Source organism: Alligator sinensis, unplaced genomic scaffold (assembly GCF_000455745.1).
Source record: "Alligator sinensis unplaced genomic scaffold, ASM45574v1 scaffold400_1, whole genome shotgun sequence".
NCBI classification, from domain to species: Eukaryota; Metazoa; Chordata; order Crocodylia; family Alligatoridae; genus Alligator; species Alligator sinensis.
In genome coordinates, this window is record NW_005841897.1 from 1,119,927 (window position 1) to 1,139,548 (window position 19,622).

The 19,622-nt window shown below is 50.3% G+C and overlaps 1 protein-coding gene across 1 annotated transcript in view; it reads left to right on the top strand.

The window, feature by feature from the left end:
* MYO15B (myosin XVB) overlaps positions 1–18,088 on the top strand; it is a 70,408-nt gene extending 52,320 nt beyond the window's left edge. Inside the window, exons 50-65 of the mRNA XM_025197499.1 lie at positions 2,375–2,442; positions 6,021–6,231; positions 6,348–6,411; positions 6,600–6,672; positions 6,946–7,022; positions 7,377–7,453; positions 9,336–9,466; positions 10,041–10,135; positions 10,501–10,578; positions 11,162–11,258; positions 11,526–11,674; positions 13,315–13,436; positions 14,357–14,490; positions 14,781–14,914; positions 15,326–15,466; positions 17,085–18,088. Coding sequence (XP_025053284.1) covers positions 2,375–2,442; positions 6,021–6,231; positions 6,348–6,411; positions 6,600–6,672; positions 6,946–7,022; positions 7,377–7,453; positions 9,336–9,466; positions 10,041–10,135; positions 10,501–10,578; positions 11,162–11,258; positions 11,526–11,674; positions 13,315–13,436; positions 14,357–14,490; positions 14,781–14,914; positions 15,326–15,466; positions 17,085–17,144 — 1,711 coding nt within the window. The 3' untranslated portion in view covers positions 17,145–18,088. The remainder of the gene's footprint in view (positions 1–2,374; positions 2,443–6,020; positions 6,232–6,347; positions 6,412–6,599; positions 6,673–6,945; positions 7,023–7,376; positions 7,454–9,335; positions 9,467–10,040; positions 10,136–10,500; positions 10,579–11,161; positions 11,259–11,525; positions 11,675–13,314; positions 13,437–14,356; positions 14,491–14,780; positions 14,915–15,325; positions 15,467–17,084) is intronic.
* Positions 18,089–19,622: the final 1,534 nt, after the last annotated feature.

Consider the following 19,622-nt stretch of genomic DNA (forward strand, 5'->3'; position numbering starts at 1 on the left):
TTGCTGTGGGGATCATTTTGGTAGTTAAATAGGTGGCATAGGATGGTTCATTATTTGGACCTCTATTTAGATTTGCATAGACTCCTATGTCGAGACCTGGATAATAGTCAGTAAACATTAACTTAGCATAAGCGCAATTTTCATTGCGCCGAACCATTATTTCTAAGCACCTGGTAGAATTATGCCAGATCAGGTAATCAGTACCCTATATATCAGTTTTTTTGATTGGTTTACACCACCGAGAAACTTTAGACTTAGTCCAGCTGGATGCCAATCCAGAAATTCTGAAATATACTGCCTGGGAGTTAACTGCATCACACTGCATTCCCTTTGGTAATTTTCCACAAAAATGGAGTACCACACAACAATGACAGCCTCGCTCACAGAGTGGTAGGCCTGAGTGGGAGTCTTCTCTGCATTCTTCTTTTCGGGCGTCCCCTGGCACCAGAGGTACAAGCATCAGCAGTAGTGGGAGAATCTTGAACCATAAAGTCCACGTCTTAATAATACCTGAAAAACATAGCACAAAAGCACAGGCCTAACAGACCCAATTAACAATCCAGCATAATTGCAATGTTTTCTTTAGCTTCCCTTCCAGTCTTTTAACTGTGAGGAGTGGAACCATTTCTGGATTTTTCTTTTTGCCTCACAGATGTCCACTTGATACACAGTGGGGCTAGCTTTGTTGATGATATACACTGGACCCTTCCAGATAGGAACAAAGGTAACTGTATCTGGGGATCGATACATGACCTGGTCTCCAACTTTCCACTCCTTGGGTCGCAGCAATGGACCTAGTTGCTTGTCCATCTTCTGCTGATTTTGCTTTAGGGATGCTGCAATTTGTTTGTGAGTTGCAGAAATCGCCTGTAGCAAATTTCCAATCCACTTGTCATTTAAGACATGTGGCTGTAAGGAGTCAGGGATGGTATCTCCTAACCACCACTGTTGAGGCATTTTCATTTTCCGACCTGTGAAAGTGTCATGTGGGGAGAAGCTGTGAGCAGCCATAGATCCTCACACAGCCATTAATGCAAGAGGAAGTTTTTCATCCCAGTCTGTTCCTTGCTGCTCAGATGCCTTTTTCAGTGCTAGTTTCAGTGTTCGGTTTGTTCTTTCAACTTGTCCTGAGGATTGTGGGTGGTGTGCGATATGAAGTTGCTGTTTGATGTTTAGGGTCTCACACAGGATTTTAACGCATTCAGCAGTAAAATGAGAACCCTGATCTGAATCAATTTCATCAGGCAAGCCAAATCGGGGAAAAAGATTTCATTTACCAGTACCTCGACAGTAGTCATGGCATCGTTTTTTCGAGTGGGAATTGCTTCAACCCACGTGGTGAAGGCATCTACAATTACAAGGCAGTATTTAAATCCTCTTTGTGTGGGGCAGTTCTACGTAATCAACTTGCAGTCGGTGCCATGGTCCTTAAATAGGCTGATGCCCCAGTGGCCCCTTTATTCTTTGTACATCAGGGTTGTTTGCAACACAAGGTAAGCAGTTATAGATAAAATGCTCCACATCCTCTCTTATGCTGGGCCACCACCCTGCTACTTTTAATCGCTCGAGTGTCTTTTCAATCCCAAAATGTCCATCTCTGTGTACTAGTTCAATCATTTCTTTTCTTGCCCCCTGTGGAACTACCTACACAGCATTATTATCTCCTTCCTTTTTGACTAGCACCAAGCCTTTGGTATCTTTCCAAATTTCCCAATTTCTGTGCTTGCCTTGCTTTGCCAGTTTTTGAACTTGGGCATCAGCATCCTGTAAAATTTTTAAATCAGGAAGGTGTGTCTGTTTACTTTGGATTGCAGCTATGGGTGAAAAGTTACTTGGGACAGTCCATATTGGGCCTATTTTGGCTCCTGCCTTTGCCGATTCATCTGCTTGTGCATTATACTGGGCATCGAAACTTTGGTTTGTTTGGTGTGCTTTCACCTTACCAAGCTCTGTACGCCCTGTTCTTTGTTCTGCTAGCTTCCAAACGTAGCGTAATTTATTTCCATGTGTAACTGGCTTGCCATCAGATGTTCTCCAGCCTCATTTTTCCCATAAAGGGATCCAATCTAGCAATGCCCTAAGGACCCAATTTGTATCTGAAAATATAACCACATCTTGTGATTTTTTTCAGCGTGCTCTAAGGCAACTGCTATAGCCACAACCTCAGCAGCCTGTGCCGAGTGTGGTTCACAACTGCCCCGTATCTTTTGGCCAGTTTTAGGATTTATGACTTCAAATCCTGTGTGGGGCTTGCCCTTGTCATAGAAACAAGATCCATCTGCAAACCATACTACGGTGTCCTCTGGCACTTGGTTTGGCAAGTACAAACAGTTATTGAAGGGGCTCAGTTTTTCTGGTGTTGTTAATATCTTAGGGCACTCATGACTGTCTGCAGTTTTGTTACCTATCTCTTCATCTTCCCCTCCTTCCACCGGCCATGCCGTAAGGGCAAAAGGGATAAGGCACGGGTGGGGGATTTTTTCTGCGGTGATATTTTTGTTCACCAGTGTTAGCATCCAGTGGGCTAAATGTGGATTAGAAACTCGGCCTTCATTAACTTTTCTAGATAAAACAAATTGAATGGGATTATGGTCGGTACATAATACTATAGGGCTAGAGCCTATAAAATACTCCCAGTGTTGGAGTGCCCATGTTAAGGCGAGTACTTCCTTTTCACATGGTCTTTATGATTGTTTTGGGGGTGTTAGGACCCGGGAGACATAGGCCACTGGGTGGGGTTTTGTGCCATGATCTTGCAAGAGCACTGCACCTAGGCTGTGGTCTGTGGCAGCAAGCCGCGGCTCAAAAGGCAACTCGGGCCACGGATATGCCAGCGCTGGAGCCTGGGTTAAAGCTTGTTGCAGCGCATGAAAGGCTGACTGCTGCTTGGGGCCCCATTCCCATCCTTCCCCAGCCTTAAGCAGGCGATATAAAGGGGAAGCTAATTCTGTATAGTTCTCAATGAACTCCCTGGAAAAACCTGTAAGTCCTAGGGAAGAGTGGAGGGTGGTGACATAAGTTGGAGCTGGCAGTTTGTTAATTAGCTCAACTTGTTGATGGTCTGGGCTTCTACCATCTTGACCCAAGCAAACCCCAAGGTACTGGACTTGCTGAAGGACTAACTGCGCTTTTTGAGGATTAACTTGAAACCCAGTGTCCTAGATGGTTTGCAGCACCCTTTGAGTTCTGTCTAGACATGCTACACGTGAATGTGCAGTGATTAAAATGTCATCAACATAGGAGATTACATGAGGCTGGTCCTCTGAGGGGAGCTGATCCCACATACGGATGGCAAGGGCATGACAAATGGCTGGTGCATTGTGGAAGCCTTGAGGAACACAGGTAAAGGTATACTGCCTTCCCTTAAAGGTCAAAGCAAATTGATACCAAGGGTCAGGGTCAAGGGGAATTGCAAAAAATGCATTGGATAGATCTAACATGGAAAACCATTGTGCACCCCCGGCTATGAAAGCCATAACCTCAGGATATTTGACTACTATTGATGCCTGGGCAGGGGTAAATTTGTTAAAAGCTTGGAAATTAACAGTCAAGCACCAGGTTTTTCCATCTGCCTTTTGAACTGACCAAGTAGGGCTGTTATTAGGGCTGGCTTGTTGCACTAAGATGCCTTGCTGGAGTAGACTATTGACAGTTTTTTGCAGGCTGGGCTCTGCTGCAGCTGGGAAGCGGTATTGTCGCTGAGGAGGGGGGTCTAGACCTGTTACTCTTTCAAGGGCATTAATTTTTCCACAATCTAATTTTGATTGAACGGCATTTGCTATGCTTTGAACATCAGTGGGCCATTTGGGTCGGTTTAGAGTTTCAGGCCAAACAGCGTAAGGGCCAAACAGCGATGTGCTGCATGGATAAATACGGTTTCTGTGTCTTGCTCTCTCATGCTGAACATGAACTGTTGAATTAGAAAGGTCTACAACAGCCTGTAGGGCCCTCAGTGCATTTATTCCTAATATCCCAATTCCTCCTAGTGGGGTTAAGGCAAACTCAGCCTTACTTGTGGACAGGGCGGTCGGCTTACCAACCCAGAACTGTAAGGGAGTGGAAATTGAGGCAATGGTCGAATGGCCATTAAATTCCTCAAGGGTTAGAACCTGGGGACCTCTAATTTGAGAAGTCTGGAGTCCCTCACAACTTAAAATGGACAAGGATGCGCCAGAATCTAAAAGCATTTGCTGCTGCCTCGGTTTCCCCAGAGATCCTGGATCTTTCCAAAAGACCTGGATCTCAGGCCATCCCCATTGATCATATGTTATCGGCACAAAGGTGATTACAGGACGGACTGGGGAGACCGGGCTGACCTAATGTTCAGTGTGAGTGGGAGCATTCGGTGAGGTACTGTTAGCGTTGCCTTGTAGGCTGTGCTCCCGGTAGCTAGCCAAGCGGCAAAGAAGCTCATGTGTGGGCAGTCCATCAATGGCATCTCGGGGGTTCGTACTGTAGTAACTGGCACCATACCTCTGTCCTAAAAGAATTAGTAGTGTTAACTCTGGATACATCTCGATCAGTGGGGCGGCTGTATCCACGCCCATGACCACCACGATATGCGGCAAGAATAATTAGCTTTTTTCTTTTGGTTAGGAGCCAATGCCAGGGTCGTGTTATGGGCATCACAAAGCCGTGTCTGCATACTGGCTACGGAGAGGCCAAGTGGAAAGTTAATTGCCACTGGCCTCAAGTCACTCTTTAGTGACTGTATTACTGCTGTTTTAAAATTAGGCGTGTCATAATTGATTGGTTGATCCAGAGTTGGGGGTGGAATAATTTCTGATAAATGGGCTAAATTTTTTTTCTTATTAAGAAAGAAGCCTGGGTGTTCTCCGGGCTTTTGTTTTTCAGAATAAAACAAGCCCAACATATTCTCTTTTGCTCGAAAATACTGAGTAACTCGCTTTAGAGCTTCTATGGGATCTACACTTAGTCCAAATTTAATTTTGTTGGGAAGTGCAGCGTAGTGAGCGGGTTGCATAGATTCTCTGAGTAAAGCAGGTAAATCAGATTGGAAATGGAAGGTAGGCATGTTACAGGCAGTTGTAGCCAGTCTAAAACAGTGGAGCTATTTAAAGGGCCAAGGGATTTAGCCAAGGCAGCCACCTGTGCAGGCTCCAGCGGGGAGCTTTCTAACTGTGAGTGGGTACGGATAACTTCATTTTCAGCATTTAGGACTTGTGTGGTATGGGTAGTGACAGGTGCCATTGCTATACCTGGATTTATAAGTGCAGGGGGAGCTGAGGGAGAGGGAGATGCCAGTGGCGTCAGAGATTTGTGATCTGTGGTTATCAGACACAAAGGGACAGGAGGATCTGGACTATATGGAGGTGGAGATGATTCTGGGATGTTACTGGGGAAGGTTTGAACCACCTTGGGATGAACAGCTGAGATAATACCTCTGGAGGCTTTTAATTCCTCCTTAAGGGCAGCAATCTGTTGATTGCGCTGGATATGATCAGCATCCTGATGCTGTGCCTGATGGTTTTGTTCTAGCTCTTGCTTGATTCCTCCCTCTGCTTCTTCTGCTTTAGATTTCCAGTGATCTATTTCAGGTTCTAATTCCTTAACCTGCCTCTCTGCTTCCTTCCTGCTTTCCCTCTCTTCCTTAATGGTGTTAATAAAGCCAAAGCTCTGGGCATGGGGTTGCAGGGGGGTAAGGCTTCGGTCTGCTCTAGGTCTGAGGAAGATCTCTGGAAAGGCTGAGGGAAGTCTCCAGGTAGAGGCTGGGGTTCATGGGGGTGGAAATTATCTTCTGTGATCTTAGGGCACTAGCCTGTGACTCAGGAGACCAGGTTTCAAGCCCCTGCTCTTCCACAGACTCCCTTGAGCCTGGGCCTCCCTGTGCCTTAGCTGGGGTAACGTGGGGGTGACAGCCCTGACTTCCTGCACGGGGGAGCTGAGGGGTTACAGACATTACAGATCTATGTGGTGCTTGGATATAATGGGGCTGGAAGCCAAGTGGCCAAAGGGCAAGTGAGTCCCATCCAGGTGGTGCGGGAGGCCCGGCAGGTGAGAGCCGCAAGAACCTGAAGCAGGAGAGGAGACACTGGCCAGGGGTGGAAAGACCCGTCTTGAACTAATGCCTTGGGTGGGCTGGTATCTGTCCCCTCAGAGCTTTGCCTCCAGCCTGTCATCGGAAACCGCCACCACTGCCACCTTCCCTGCTACCGATAACTACACCTTGGTGGACTTTGCCCTGGCTCACTTCCGGGAGATCCAGACCTCGTGAGTAGCTCATGCCCCTTTTGCACTTGGGGCAGGGTGTGTATTTGTGTGGCCATAGCTTTGCAGAGGGATCTGTAGGCATCTGTGATACCACCACAAATCTCCAATCTCTCTAGGCTGGGATGGAAGGGGATGAGTGCAGAGAAGAGAAGCATCGCTGTCCTGGTCCAGTACACCAAGGTGGGTGTCTCTGGGTGAGGGAAGGATGGGGAGCCTGTGGCTGGACAGTCAGGCCCCTGGTCTCCTTTGGGATGCGGGGCAGTTTGGAGGCAGCACTTTGGAGTGAGGCTGGCCTCTTCCTAGAACCTGCAATGCAACAGGTCACCCAGCTGCGATTCTCCTGCTTACCCTGTGCTCTGGCCCTGCAGGTCCCAATCCAGGAGCCGCTGCTCCCCTACTCTGACACAGAGCTGAATGAGCTGGCTACAAAGAATTTCATGAGTAAGTAGCTGCCCTTGGGCACAGCACTGCAGGGGCTGGCTGAGATGGCTCCAGTGGCCACACAAATGTACTTTCCCATCAGAATAACCCAGTGGGAAGGGATCTCCATGGCACAGGGGGCTCCCGTCTTTAACAGCCACATGCCTGCCTTGTGTGCAGTGTGCTGACAGGAGAGACAAGTGCCCAGCCCCAGGGTGCACTAGGGTGAATAGACACCAAGCCCCCAGCTCGAGCACATCCAGACCAAGTCTAATGCTTATCCCTGCCTTGCAGCTTTGATGCGCTTCATGGGAGACCAGCCAAAAGTCAAGAACCAGGAAGAGATTGATTACTGCTATGAAATTCTTCAGGTGTGTGACCCTTCCTGGTGATGTCCAGGGTCCCCAAAGGGGGGTCAGTCCAGGAGCCAGGTTCCACAAGGGAAAGGGGCAGGGGGTCTGTGATCCAGCCTTGTTGATGGGGGGAGATAGTTAAGCATAGGAGCCTGTGATTTTTGCCGTCTTAGACATTGCTCCATCACAGGCCCAAGCTCAGCATCCTCTGCTCCCAGGCAGATTCCAGGCCCATGTGGTATAGGGGCAAGGGCATGAAAACCTCTGGGTGGGCTGTGGGAAGCCCAGCGTTGTAGGATGGTCTGTTGGCACTTGAGGGGTGGGAGACAAGGACAGGGTCAAACTTTGACACTTCCTGCTGCCCTCATGCAGCTCTGCAAAGAGAAGGAGAACCTGCGCGATGAGATTTACTGCCAGGCCATCAAGCAGGTCACCCAGAACCCCAAGCCGTGAGTACAGCCACTGCTAAGTACAGACACTGGCCAGAGCTCAGCGCACACATGGGAGGATGGGGCTGCATGGCTGGAGGAAGGGGGTGGGAGCATGGGATGGAAAGAGGCTGCCAGACCAGGTGTGAGGACAAAGGTAAGGGGTGGGGGGTACCGGCCTCATGGGCAGCGTGAGGACAATTGGTGTGGGAGGGCCTGCAGTGGGAGGGTGGGCATACAGGTCCAGGAGGGAAGCTGGTTGAGGAGCCACTTCACCACTGTGATCAGCAGGGAGTTCAGCACAGAAACACAGAACTGAGACTCCTTTTCACCCGCGGGTCAATCAGCAGTTCCTTCATGACCAGTACAATTTCCCTGATGTAAAGTGGTGGGAGAAGATGGAGAGAATTGGGACCTTTGCACCCCATCATTGATACCACACATGGTGTCAGGTCCCAGTACTGGGCAATGACTCCCTGCCACTCGTGCCCTGGCAGGGCGTGCACTTTCCAGGTGTGTCTCTGGGGGCTGCCAGTAAATTCCTCTATTTCCCTGTTCAGTCCTGGCTGCTCCTTGCTCTGGATTCCTGTGCCAAACCTGCACGAGTTAAACAGTAACTCAGGGTCAGGCTTAGTCAGTGGAATTATTGCTGTCATTTCTGAGCTACAGGTGTGTGCTATAGGTGTGCGCTGGCCAGTGAGTCAGGTGAGCCCTCATGTCAGAGCTCCCTAAGGTGACTGTTGCCTCCCTGATAAGCTGACGTGGTGCCTGGGCTCAGATATGCTCCTGCCTGGCTGGTTTCTGAGAGGCCACACATGCTTGTTCCTTGACTCTGCTGTAGGTGAGGTAGGCAGAAATGCTGATCAGAGACAGTAGAGGAGTTACTGCATCTTCAACTTGTAATGGAGGACTATGAGGGGGTGCCTGGCTGGACTCTGCACTCCCTGAAGCAGGGCCTGTCTCACTGTTTGGAGGCCTGGTCTAGACCAGTGGTTCTCAGCCTTTTTGTACCAGGACCCATTTGTAAACGTTGATGGCCAGTCCTGACCTAGTCAATAGTTCAAGTAGAAAACAGCCCCCTGGCCCTGCTGGTGCCCCTCACTCCCGGCCCTGACTCCTGGCTCCTTGCAGGCTGGAACTCTCCCAGCCTACAAGGGAAAACCCGCGGTTTCCCATGCTTTTCTTCTTTGAAGGAGAATCCATTTTTAAAGTTTGTTTGTGACTGTTTCATATATTTTTGTGACCCGCTTTTGGGTCGTGACCCACGGGTTGAGAAACGCTGGTCTAGACACTACTTTGTGCTGAGAGAATAGCTCGTTACAGCTGTTCTTTAACTCCAAATCTTTCTATGCGAGAAATTCTGATGAGGACATCCGAGGCCTGCACCCATGTAGCTGATTCCTGACTGAGAAGGGCAATTAGCTGTACAGGTGTAGGGCACCATTATGTAGGGATGGCTGCTTCTGCAGTGAGGGTGTTGCCATCATCGCTATATCAGTGCAGTAACAGAGGTGTGGGCATGCACAGCAGTAGTTCTGAGTGGCTCCTCCCAGCATGATTGTGATACTGGTGACAAAGGTTAGTGGGATGGATCTAGTTTGCCTGGATGCTGTTGGCTCTTGTTCCCCACAGATGACATAATGGAGCCAGCCTGGCACTAATCCTGTTATGCTCAGATGTAGGGATCTCTCTTACTCCCACCTTCCCTTCCTCTTCCTCCAACTAGGCAGCCATGTTCTAGTGAGCTTGGCACTCTGAAGAGCAGAGGTGTTGTCACTTGAGGGGTGGGGGCATTGGTTTTAGTTCCCTTTAACCCCCTACTCCCCATGAAGACCTCCTTCCCTTTCCACCTCTGCTGCTATCCCAAGAAGCCTATTCCCCTGTGTTTGTTTCTGCCCTGCAGGGAAAGCTGTGCACGTGGCTGGATGCTCCTGGGCCTGCTTGCAGGCTACTGCCTTCCCTCAAGCATCTTCATGCCCTACGCAACCAAATTCTTTCAGCAAGCCAGCTCTGATCCATCCAGCATATACCAAGGTACCAGGTGCTTCCTGGCCCCGTCAGCTCTGGCCAGCAGTGCTGGGGGCCCAGAATGATTTTTTAGCTGATCCAAACTTTCCCTTGGCTTGTAGGATGGGAGCTTGGGCACATTTCTAGCAGACTCTTAGTCTACAGGGAATCGCCCTGAGCTGAGCCTAAGGAATGAGAGACAGTGCCCACTAGACGTGTGTGAAGCTGTCCCTGGCTAGTGCCTCACTGGTCTTTAGGAGAAGACCCTTCTCCCTTACAGCCCCTTCTTGCTGTGCACACACTGGAATGGAGAAAGGCTCTCAACCTCTACTCTAGGTCCTGCTTTGGACCCTGTGGCCCTGGGCAGAGGGGTCTGTGGAGCTTGGGGTGAAATTCTCCTAAGAATGAACAGATGAGAAAAGGCTGGAGGAGATCCTTGTGCACAGTGCACCTGACTGTCCCCTACCATGATTATGCAGGGGCAGAGTGGGGTGGGGGTAGGTGCCTCTCACCCTAGAACAGCGGCCTTTGTCTAGGAAGCACCTTTCCAGGGAGATGCAGCCTAGTGGGCTTAGATGCTTAATCCCTGCTTTTCCTACAGAAATAGCCAGCACCTGCCAGAGCAACCTACGGAAGACGGTTATGTATGGGGGCCGCCGGCATCTGCCCTTCCATGTGGAGATGGAAGCACTTCTGGTACGATGGGGGAGAACAGTAGGGTGTCTGGGGAATGAAGGGTGGCAGTGCAGGGAGGAGACAGGTGCTGTGGGATGGTGAGGAGGGATGAGGTGCACTGCAAAAGGTGAACTTGCATGACGAAGAGTGGGGTGCTGGGAGGGAGGCAGGTGCCATGGGGGATTGAGGAGGAACATGGGTGCCCAGGGTAGGTGTTGGGGCAGGTGCTGCAGGGCAGGAGGAGGCAGGTGCCTTAGCATGGAGATGTGGTGTGCAGCATGGGGAAGGTGGGTGCTGTGGTGTTGGCCAGGGGAGGGGGCTCTAGACAGGCAGACATAAGTGTTCATGGCCATGCTGTGCTCTCACCCTGTGCTTTCCTCTGACAGAAGGGGCATGGGTCCCGCCGGCTGGTGATCTTCCTGCCTGGAGTCCTGGAATATGGCACCAAAATCCGGACATTCACTGTGAGTTTCCTGCTGCCACCCAGCTGCACCCCTTGCCTTGATCTGGGCGGCATTATCCAGTTCCAATCCATGTGGGGAAGCCCCTTGCCTTGTGCTCTTAAAAGGATGATTGCTAGCCCCTGGCCCTGGGCCTGGCCTCAGCTTCTTGGCACACAGGGTGTTTCCACCATCAGCTCCTGCTCCCTCCTGGGACATGAGGGCATCAGCACAACTCACAAGAGTCCTTGTAGTGCCAGGGACACCAGCCTGGTTCTTTATGTCTGTGCTATGGCTGTGTAGCAGGACAGCTCTTGGAGCCATCACCTTCCCATCTAGAGCACTGGGGACTGGGAAATCCTCTGTCCTCTGGGCTCAGCCTGTAAGTGCTGCTTCTGGGCAGCCTGCCCCTTCCTCAGGGCCAAGAACACCTTTAGCCCTGAGTCCCATGACGACATTTTTTGGATTCTGCTGTGTGGCTCTGCTGCTTCCTGGATACACTCTCCCTACAGCAGGCTGTGATCCCAGACACATTGGACAGCTCTTGAGAAGCTGCGGGCTCACCCAGTCATGGTGTTCACTTGTTCCCCTCCTCCTCTCACTGCAGGTGGCTGCAGACTTGGTGCAGGAGATCTGTGAGCAGATGGCAGTCAGCGAGACGCAGGAAATCAAGGAGTTTGCTCTTTTTGCCACTAAGGACAATGGCAAGTAGAGGGCTCTTGTTGGGTGGAGGACCTTGTACCTGGTGAGATGAGGTCTCCATGGGATGGGGTGGCACCTGCATGTCATGGTCATGGAATGGCAGGGTTGGGAGGGAACTCAAGGGTCGTTCTGTGTTACTTGCTCCTGAAATGGTCCCCTCCATTGATTGCTACTGCTATTTGATGCTGGTATGTTCTGGGGTGGGTTGTGCCTGAGTAAGGAGAGCTGGGGATCCCAGGTCAGTCACTCTCTCATGCCTGTGTGTGCAGGGAAGGTGGCCAAGGCAATCCGTCCAGAGGAGTACATCCACGACTATCTGCTAGAAGACACTTCATTGAAACTGAAGATCCGCAGGCTCACCTGGAAAACCCCACTGCACTTTGAGAACGAGGTTTACATCAGCCTCCATTATGGCCAGGTGAGAGCTAGTGTCGGCACTTGCCATGCAAGTCCCAGGGGACTCCTGCACAGTATGTGCCTGGAGCAGAATCTAGATTTCACCTACACAACCAAGGCATCTCTCTGAGGAGCCAAGTGCCTGTGGGCTCTTGAGAACTTCCCGGGGGCCTCCTACAGAGACCAGATCAGTGATTGTCACACACAGTATCCCACTCTTAGGAATTGCCAGTGTTCATCCTGTGTGGTGTTTCTGGGCATATGCGTATGGGTAACACTGTAGAGAAGCAGGGGAGCCAGTCAGCTCCTGATGGGATGGGGTTGGATTTGTCCCTGCTTGTTGTCAGACAGGGTGAAGCTCCAGTGAGAGCTTCTCACCAGCAAAATGACCCAAGGCTTTGTAATTGCCAGCCTGCAGTGCAGCTCCTGCCCATTACAGGAGGAGCCCACACTTGCCAAGGCCTGGTGTGCAGGGAGAATGCCAGGCCAGCATTTGGGCTGGGTTGTTTGGCATTCTTATTCATGCCTGAAGGACCTCAACACTGACAAGTGCAAGGTGCTGCACCTGGGGAGGAAGAACCAGCAGCATACCTACAGGCTGGGGAACTCCCTTCTCGCCAGTGCAGAGGCAGAAAAGGATCTTGGAGTCATTATTGATGCCAAAATGAACATGGGCCGACAGTGTGGGGACGCGGTCAGGAAGGCCAACCGTACCTCGTCATGCATCCACAGATGCGTCTCGAGCAGGTCCAAGGAGGTGATCCTCCCCCTCTATGCAGCACTGGTCAGGCCGCAGTTGGAGAACTGCATCCAGTTCTGGGCACCGCACTTCAGGAGGGATGTGGACAGCATTGAGAGGGTCCAGAGGAGGGCCACCCGCATGATCAGGGGGCAGCAGGGCAGGACCTACGAGGAGAGGCTAAGGGACCTGAACCTGTTCAGCCTCCACAAGAGAAGGCTGGGGGGGGATCTAGTGGTCTGTTACAAACTAGTCAGAGGGGACCAGCAGGCATTGGGGGAGTCCCTGTTCCTCCGAGCAGTACCAGGAGTGACTAGAAATAATGGTCACAAGCTGGCAGAGGGTAGGTTCAGACTAGACATCAAGAGGCGCTACTTCACGGTCAGAGCAGCTAGGATCTGGACCCAACTTCCAAGGGAAGTGGTGCTGGCTCCTACCCTGGGGGTCTTTAAGAGGAGGTTAGATGAACACCTTGCTGGGGTCGTTTGACCCCAGTACTTTTTCCTGCCATGGCAGGGGGTCGGACTAGATCTGCTCAGGTCCCTTCTGACCCTACCAACTATGAACCTGCCTCTTCCCACCTGGATGAAGTGGTTCCATGGATCTTGTCCCACTTCATGGGTCATGCTGTGCCATGGCTCCATCAAGCAGTGTGTTAAAACTGCTTAAGGGGACTGTGGTGGTGGCAAGACCAGACTATGAAAGGCTTTAACAGGGGTTTGGACTGGACCCAGAACAGCCCCTGCTCACAAATGTGTGCTACGAGTTTCCTTGGGTCATGGGCTATTTAGCTGCTGGAATAGGGTCTGCAGCTACTGGGCATATGCATTGACAGGATCTACATATATAGCAGGAGGCTGCACAGACCAGCTCTTAGCCACTGATAGCCTTAACTGGTGTCCCTTTGCTGTGCTTGCTCTTAGGTTCTGTCTGATTACTTGACTGGGAAGCTGCTGCTGAACTACAGCAATGACCTGGAGAAGCAGGTGGGCACCTTGGCACTGTTTCAGCACTGGGCCAAGAAAGTGGACTTACCACCCTCCAAGTAAGTGTGCCTCCAGTAGAATTTTTATGGGACAGTTAGCCAGGAGTAGAGCTGTGCTGTGTTCAGCCCAGGGTCCCAACGCTGAGGGTAGCCAGCACCAAAGGAAAAGTGCATGGAACCATCTCATGGATGATGAGGAATCAGTGAATGTCCTCCTTAGCCAAGGGACTTCCCATAAGCTCTCAGCCCCAGTGGCAACTTGTGTCAAAGTCCCACAGGCTCCTGATGAGGAAGTGTTCTCTCTGAACTTATTGCCCTTTGATTCTATAGAAATGTTTCCTTGTTCATTTTCACCGGGGCCAAAGCTCTCACACTTGAGAGCCTAATGTTGGCCACATCATAAATATGGATGAAGGTGCCTGGGTTCAGCATAGGTCTATGGAAGACAGCTGGAAAAAAGGGCCTGAGGGAAGAGCTTCCGTACTTCAGCTGTGACCTTTCTGTTTGGACTCTCCTCAAGTGTCTTCATGTGCTCTGTTCAGTTGGGTGGTGTTGGCAGGGAGCAGGATCATCTGAGATTCCCAGGAGACCACAACAGTAGAGATTAAACTGCAGTGCAGTGGTTGAGATCTTCTGCACCATAGGTGCACATGGAGTGATGTGTGGGTTGGGGTAGCCCTTGAGGTCCACCTGGCTGGTTGTCCCCTTGAGAAATGCATCATGGTCTTACTACAGAGCTTGACCCTTCATTATAGTAGTTGCCTCTGGGAAGGCCGTTTCACCAATCACAGGCACATACGTTTCTTTCCCACAGAAGTTGAATGTCCCCCATAATCTCTTCTGTCTTAACTCTGGTATAACCTATTCCACCTTCCCCTGGCCCTGCTGATCTCACATCCCTTTGATCCAACTAGTCCTGGGTGGTGATTCTGAACAAATCGTGTTTGGAGGTGTCTTACATTCTTTGCTTCTCTGAATAGGGAGGAGATAATGGAGTACACCCCAAAGCAAGGGCTTCCACCCATCAACATGCAGAATCTCCAAACCACTGTCAAGCAGCTGCTGGCAACCACACGGCCACTTGACCCAAAGGAGGCAAAAATCCGTTTCATAGGTGAGGCTACCACAGTGGTGGGTCATGGGAGAGGCAGGGCCCCCAGCAGTAGCTTGATCCCTAGGCTCAATAAATGCCGCTGGCTTCTAGGTGCAATCCACATGGTGGATAACAAGCAGGTAGTCAGGACTAAGCTACCCGAGGCACACTGCTGCAGACCGGCATGAAGGCCTTCTCAGCTGGGTCTTGGGGCCTACCAGAGCCCAGATTCCTTCATGTGCCTTGAGTAGGTTTGGGTTTGGTTTTATGGTACTCTGGCCGAGTTCACCAGTGCAACTCCCTTCCCATAGAGCATGTGGTCCAGCTACCACTCTTTGGCTACAACATTTACACTGTGGAGAGGACCAGTGACCAGAGGATCCCTGTACCCTGTGTCATCGGAGTGAACAGGGAGCAGATCATCCTGGTGGACAGGGAGACTCAGGTATGTTGCCCTTCCGCCTCTCCCACCCTGCTCCCTCCAAAACGCCCCAAAGCTATTCACCCTGTGTTTTCCATCTTGCATTTACTTTGACTTGAGGAACCGGGTGATTAAATTAGAACAGCATCTAACCAGTGGCAAAGCAGGTGCAGCTGTGTTCTTCTTGTTCCTGGTGCCTGGCAGCACGACCCCAGCAATGATGTCAGCCAGGCTCTCCCTTCCTGCCCTGGATTGAAGCAGGACTCATCTCATGAGCCTAACTAGATCTTTGTCTTTGAGACCTTGACTGGTTAAAAACTTCCCCCTGTGGGGTGCTAGGGACATGTAGCCCCTTGCAGCATCAAGTCCGAGGCTACCTTGGCCTCAAACAGGCCCTCTGTCTTTCTGATGGGGTGGTTCTCTCCCTGTGTACAGGAGATCCACTTTGTCCTCCCACTGAAGGAGATGCAAAGGATGAGAACCTTGAGGGCCATGGATGACTCCGGGTCACCTGGTCTGGAAGTGAATTACGGCACTGCTGAGGATCCCAAAACCATCTGGTTTGAACTGCAAAAGGTAAAGAGAACAGCCTGAGCCATTGCCACCTCCTGGCAATTGTAGTATAGCTACCATGCTTGCTACTACATCTGGATCACCTACATTAGGCTCCTACAAGGAATCCTCCTTTCCCCAGACCCACTGCATGTTCATGCTACATCCAGCCAAGGCCCATGCTGATTTCCAGGGAAGGCTGCTACTGCCCAATTCTCTCAGAGAGGTGGACTGTACGGACTGCACTTTCTAGCAGCTATATTCCAACCAGAGCCAAACTATGTCTGATGGGGCACACTGGAAACCATAGGCACCAAAGATCCTCCACCCGTTTGCATTAGAGAGGATGGCAGCTGGGTGTCACCTAAAAATGCACCATTTCATTTGAGTAGGGCATGATGCTTTCCTCTCTAGCCTTATCCCCCGCAGTTTCCAACCACAGTGCTGCACATAGTACACATACCTTTGGAAGGAGGGGAAAGGAGCAGAGATTTACTGGGCAGGACCAGGGGATTGTAGTACCAGCAGGATACTTGCAGGGGAAGAACTTCAGCAACTGGATCTGCAAGCCTCTGTCTTTTCTGATCCATGGGTAACAAATACTGAGCAAGTTGCATGCTCTAGGCAATATCAAAGCCCAGTCTCCCTGCCCAGCTGAAGATGGGGTGATATGAACACTAAACCACTGTGTGCTGCTCAGAAGCTGTGTTGCAGAAGCCAGAGGCACTCCAAGGGCACAGGCAGCGGGAAGTCCACCCCCCAGTTCAGCCCAGTGCTTGAGGGCCTATCCAGATGGGAAAGAGCCCAGATTGACTGGTGCTGAGGGGGTCATCTGTAGCAGCTACCCAACAGGGATACATACGCTGGTCTCGCTGCCAAGTGCAGCAAGGCACTCCAGGCTTGTCTGTGCAGGGCACCTGGAATGGAGGGGTGAGTCACCTAGAGGTGACAAGAGCCCCAGCCCCCTGGATGTGTGCTCTCAGGCTACACAAATTTAGGGCCCTTCTGTCTACTTTAGGAGCACACAGGGCCCCATTTGCTTGAGTTCTGGTGCAGCCATTTCTCACTGTTAAGCAGTTTACTCCACCCTAAGAGCTTGTCTCCAGGGAGGGAGATTAGAGTAAGCATCTCATAGAAGAAGCTTTATTGCAAAATCCTTATTGTGCTCTGAGTTCACCAGACTGTTTTTTCCCCCACTAATTTCCCAGAGTTGACCCATTCTCCTCTTTATGCAATACATCCTTTGATGGTACAAATGCTGTTGCAACAACATAATATAATGCAAGGTCCAGGTGACAGTACAACTATTTCCACCTCCCCAACTACCAGCCCTAGTGGTAAAAAAGCCATAAGATTGTCCAGAGAACACACTGAGGTGAAGCCTATTGAGTTACATGGGTTCTTAAAGCCTGGCTACTGTCTAGGAAAGATCAGGAGTAGGGAGAAGACTTTTCCCAAAGGGAAGGTCATGGCAGGGGCAAAGGAAGACAGCAGTTCAAGACCATAGCCAGTTAAATAGAGATCAATATGGTCTCTGTCTGCATCTGAATTTCCTCAGCAGTGCCAAAAAAAGCAAGGGGATGGGAAGGGGGCATAAAATGAGTAAAGTAGAATTTACTCAAGCCGATTTCTATCTTGACAGGCTAAAGAAATGTATCATACGATCTCCATCATCTTGGACGAGGGAGAATTTCAGCTTTAGAGACGCATGCCAGCCCTCTTTGCTTCAGCTCTGGACACCACATTAGCACTCCTGGCATGAGCTCTGACAGTGTTCAGAGGTGCCCTCCCTTCCCTGCTGCCCAGGATTGTCACCACATCGAAGTTCCATCTTCTATCCTGCCTCACTACAACTCTGAACAGCCTCCCCTCGTGCACCCTATCACCTCTTCAGACCGCAGAGATGTCAGCTGCCTTCACTGTCCGCTGGAGTTGTAGAGGTGCCCCACCCAGTAAGCCTGGCTTCCAGGAAGCAGAACAAGATTGGCTTTTTTCCACAGGCTCTGAGCCCCACTCCTAGAACAGCCAAGCAGGTGAAAGTAAGGAAGGGAAAGGCCAGTGACTTCAGGAAACAGCAGGGGGTTGCCTGGGGTGGCATCCCTCCCATGCCAATTAATCTCTCAAATAGTAACAGCAGCAGAGACTGGTGCTTTTCAGAGACTTTGCATCCCAAGGAGAAACCAGGGCTCAGATATGACTGCATTTGTCGGGGGTGAAGTGCCTGAGACCAGCTCCTACTCCACCCTGAAGTGCAAGAACTGCCCTGGCCCAGATTCCTACCAACAGAAACCTGCCTGAAAGCATCCCCATAACTCACAGGACAGATCAGCATTAATACACAATCATGACACCTGCCAAGGCAGAGGTTGGGTTGCATTGGTAAGAAAGTTTACTGCTACATTGGTTTACTATTAACTGTACAGTATATGCTGCTTTTTCTTTCTAACATAGTCCTCACTTAGGCTAAGAACTCAGTCAGGTATCCACAGATGTTGTATCTCAATTCTATCTCCCCACTGGAATATTATGGATTGGAGGAAAGAAATGCAAGGTCCTTAATTTATTTTTATTACTTTGGATTCCCAGTTGGACTGATGAGGTTTATGCTTCTGCAGAAGCAAAATTAAATTTTTTTGAGCTGCTAAAGAGTAAGTTTATTAAAACTAGTAACTACATAATACAGACATGTGCATTGCCTTAGGAGGGCTAAGAAGCACCTGCTTCAGGGGAAGGTGGGAAAGTATGAGCAGAAGGAGTGGAATGTGGACCATGGAGTTAGTTACAAGTGGGCAAAGGCAAGGGCTGCTGGGAGACGAGTGTGCACGTTTTCAACTGGTGGAGCTGGGAATTGCTGCTGGCCTTACCCTGCCTTCTCCTAGTGCCCTGGAATGGGCAGATGCAGCCCTGTGGCAGCAGAAATGAGGGGAAGAAGTGCTACCATGGACAGCAGAGGTAAGATAGTCTGAGCAGCTTTACACATCTTTCTCCTTCCAGTTCTCTTATAAGCTCCTAAGGGCCTTTCAGTCACCAGAGTGTGCACCTGCAAACAGCAGGTCACCACAGTAGCATTGCAGTGCATGACACTAATATAACCTAGAGCACCTTGGAGGTCTGTAGCAAGGCAGATAATCAGCCAGCAGCACAACTTCTCTGCTTAAAGATCTTGGCCAACTCCAACAGGGCAATCTCTGCTCACCTGAAGAGTTTGGTGGGTTGCAGGTAGGCGTATTGTTTGAGACCCAGCACCAGCTCCTGCTCAGTTGTGCACACCCCTCAAACCTTACTCTCTAGGCTAGGGAGTTTCTATGGCAAATTTTAGGCCCACTGCAGAGTGCCACTTCCTGATCCAAATCCAGCTGGCAAAGCAGTACTCATAGGGGGAGAGAATCTAGTGTTTCCTTCCAGCAGACATTACCTTTCAGTTGCCTAAGGGCCTGAGCCCTTCTTACCTCTTCATTCACCATATGACACCTCTTGCATGGTCAACAACAAATACATTTCAGTAACAGAAAAAAGTTCTGTGTAGAATGAAACAGCAAGAACTAAGAAGAGAGCCTGTAGCAACAGTCATATTTATTATCAGTTTGTCACGTACCCTTCAGTACATATAAAAAGCCCAGTTTCCCCAAGTACAAGCTACTTGAAGCTCATTCCTCTCCTGGCTTCTCAAGCGGTGGGTCAGTCTAGCAGCACTATCTTCTCTAGACAAACAAAGGCAGAACCCAACAAAACACCAATGTTCCTGGGAGCCAGGTTAAGACTTACTGGCTCCCTCCACTTCGGGGCTTTGTGCAGATAGAGTAGCTCCTAGCATACTCACAACAGTGGGTGTCTAGTCAGCATCACTCTCTATATTGCAGTCCCTAGGCTAGGCACAGCTAGTTGATATGGCTTTTAGGAAAATGCAAGGGGGGGGGGGGAAAAAAAGGTCACCCACTTTGATGCCAACCCCTTATAAACATAACCATTTGGGGAGATTAATACTGAGAGAGCAGCCAGCCAGTCTATTACAGGGCAGTAAAGCCCAATTTGTATTTAAAAGGGCAGACAGAACTACCAGCAATAAGTTACATCCAGGCTTAAAAGAAACAAACACAAACGAAAAAAAGACCTACTAGGGCCCCTGGTTCTAGCTGCTGCAGGGTAGGACTGTTTTCTCTTTTCCTTAGAATAAGTATCA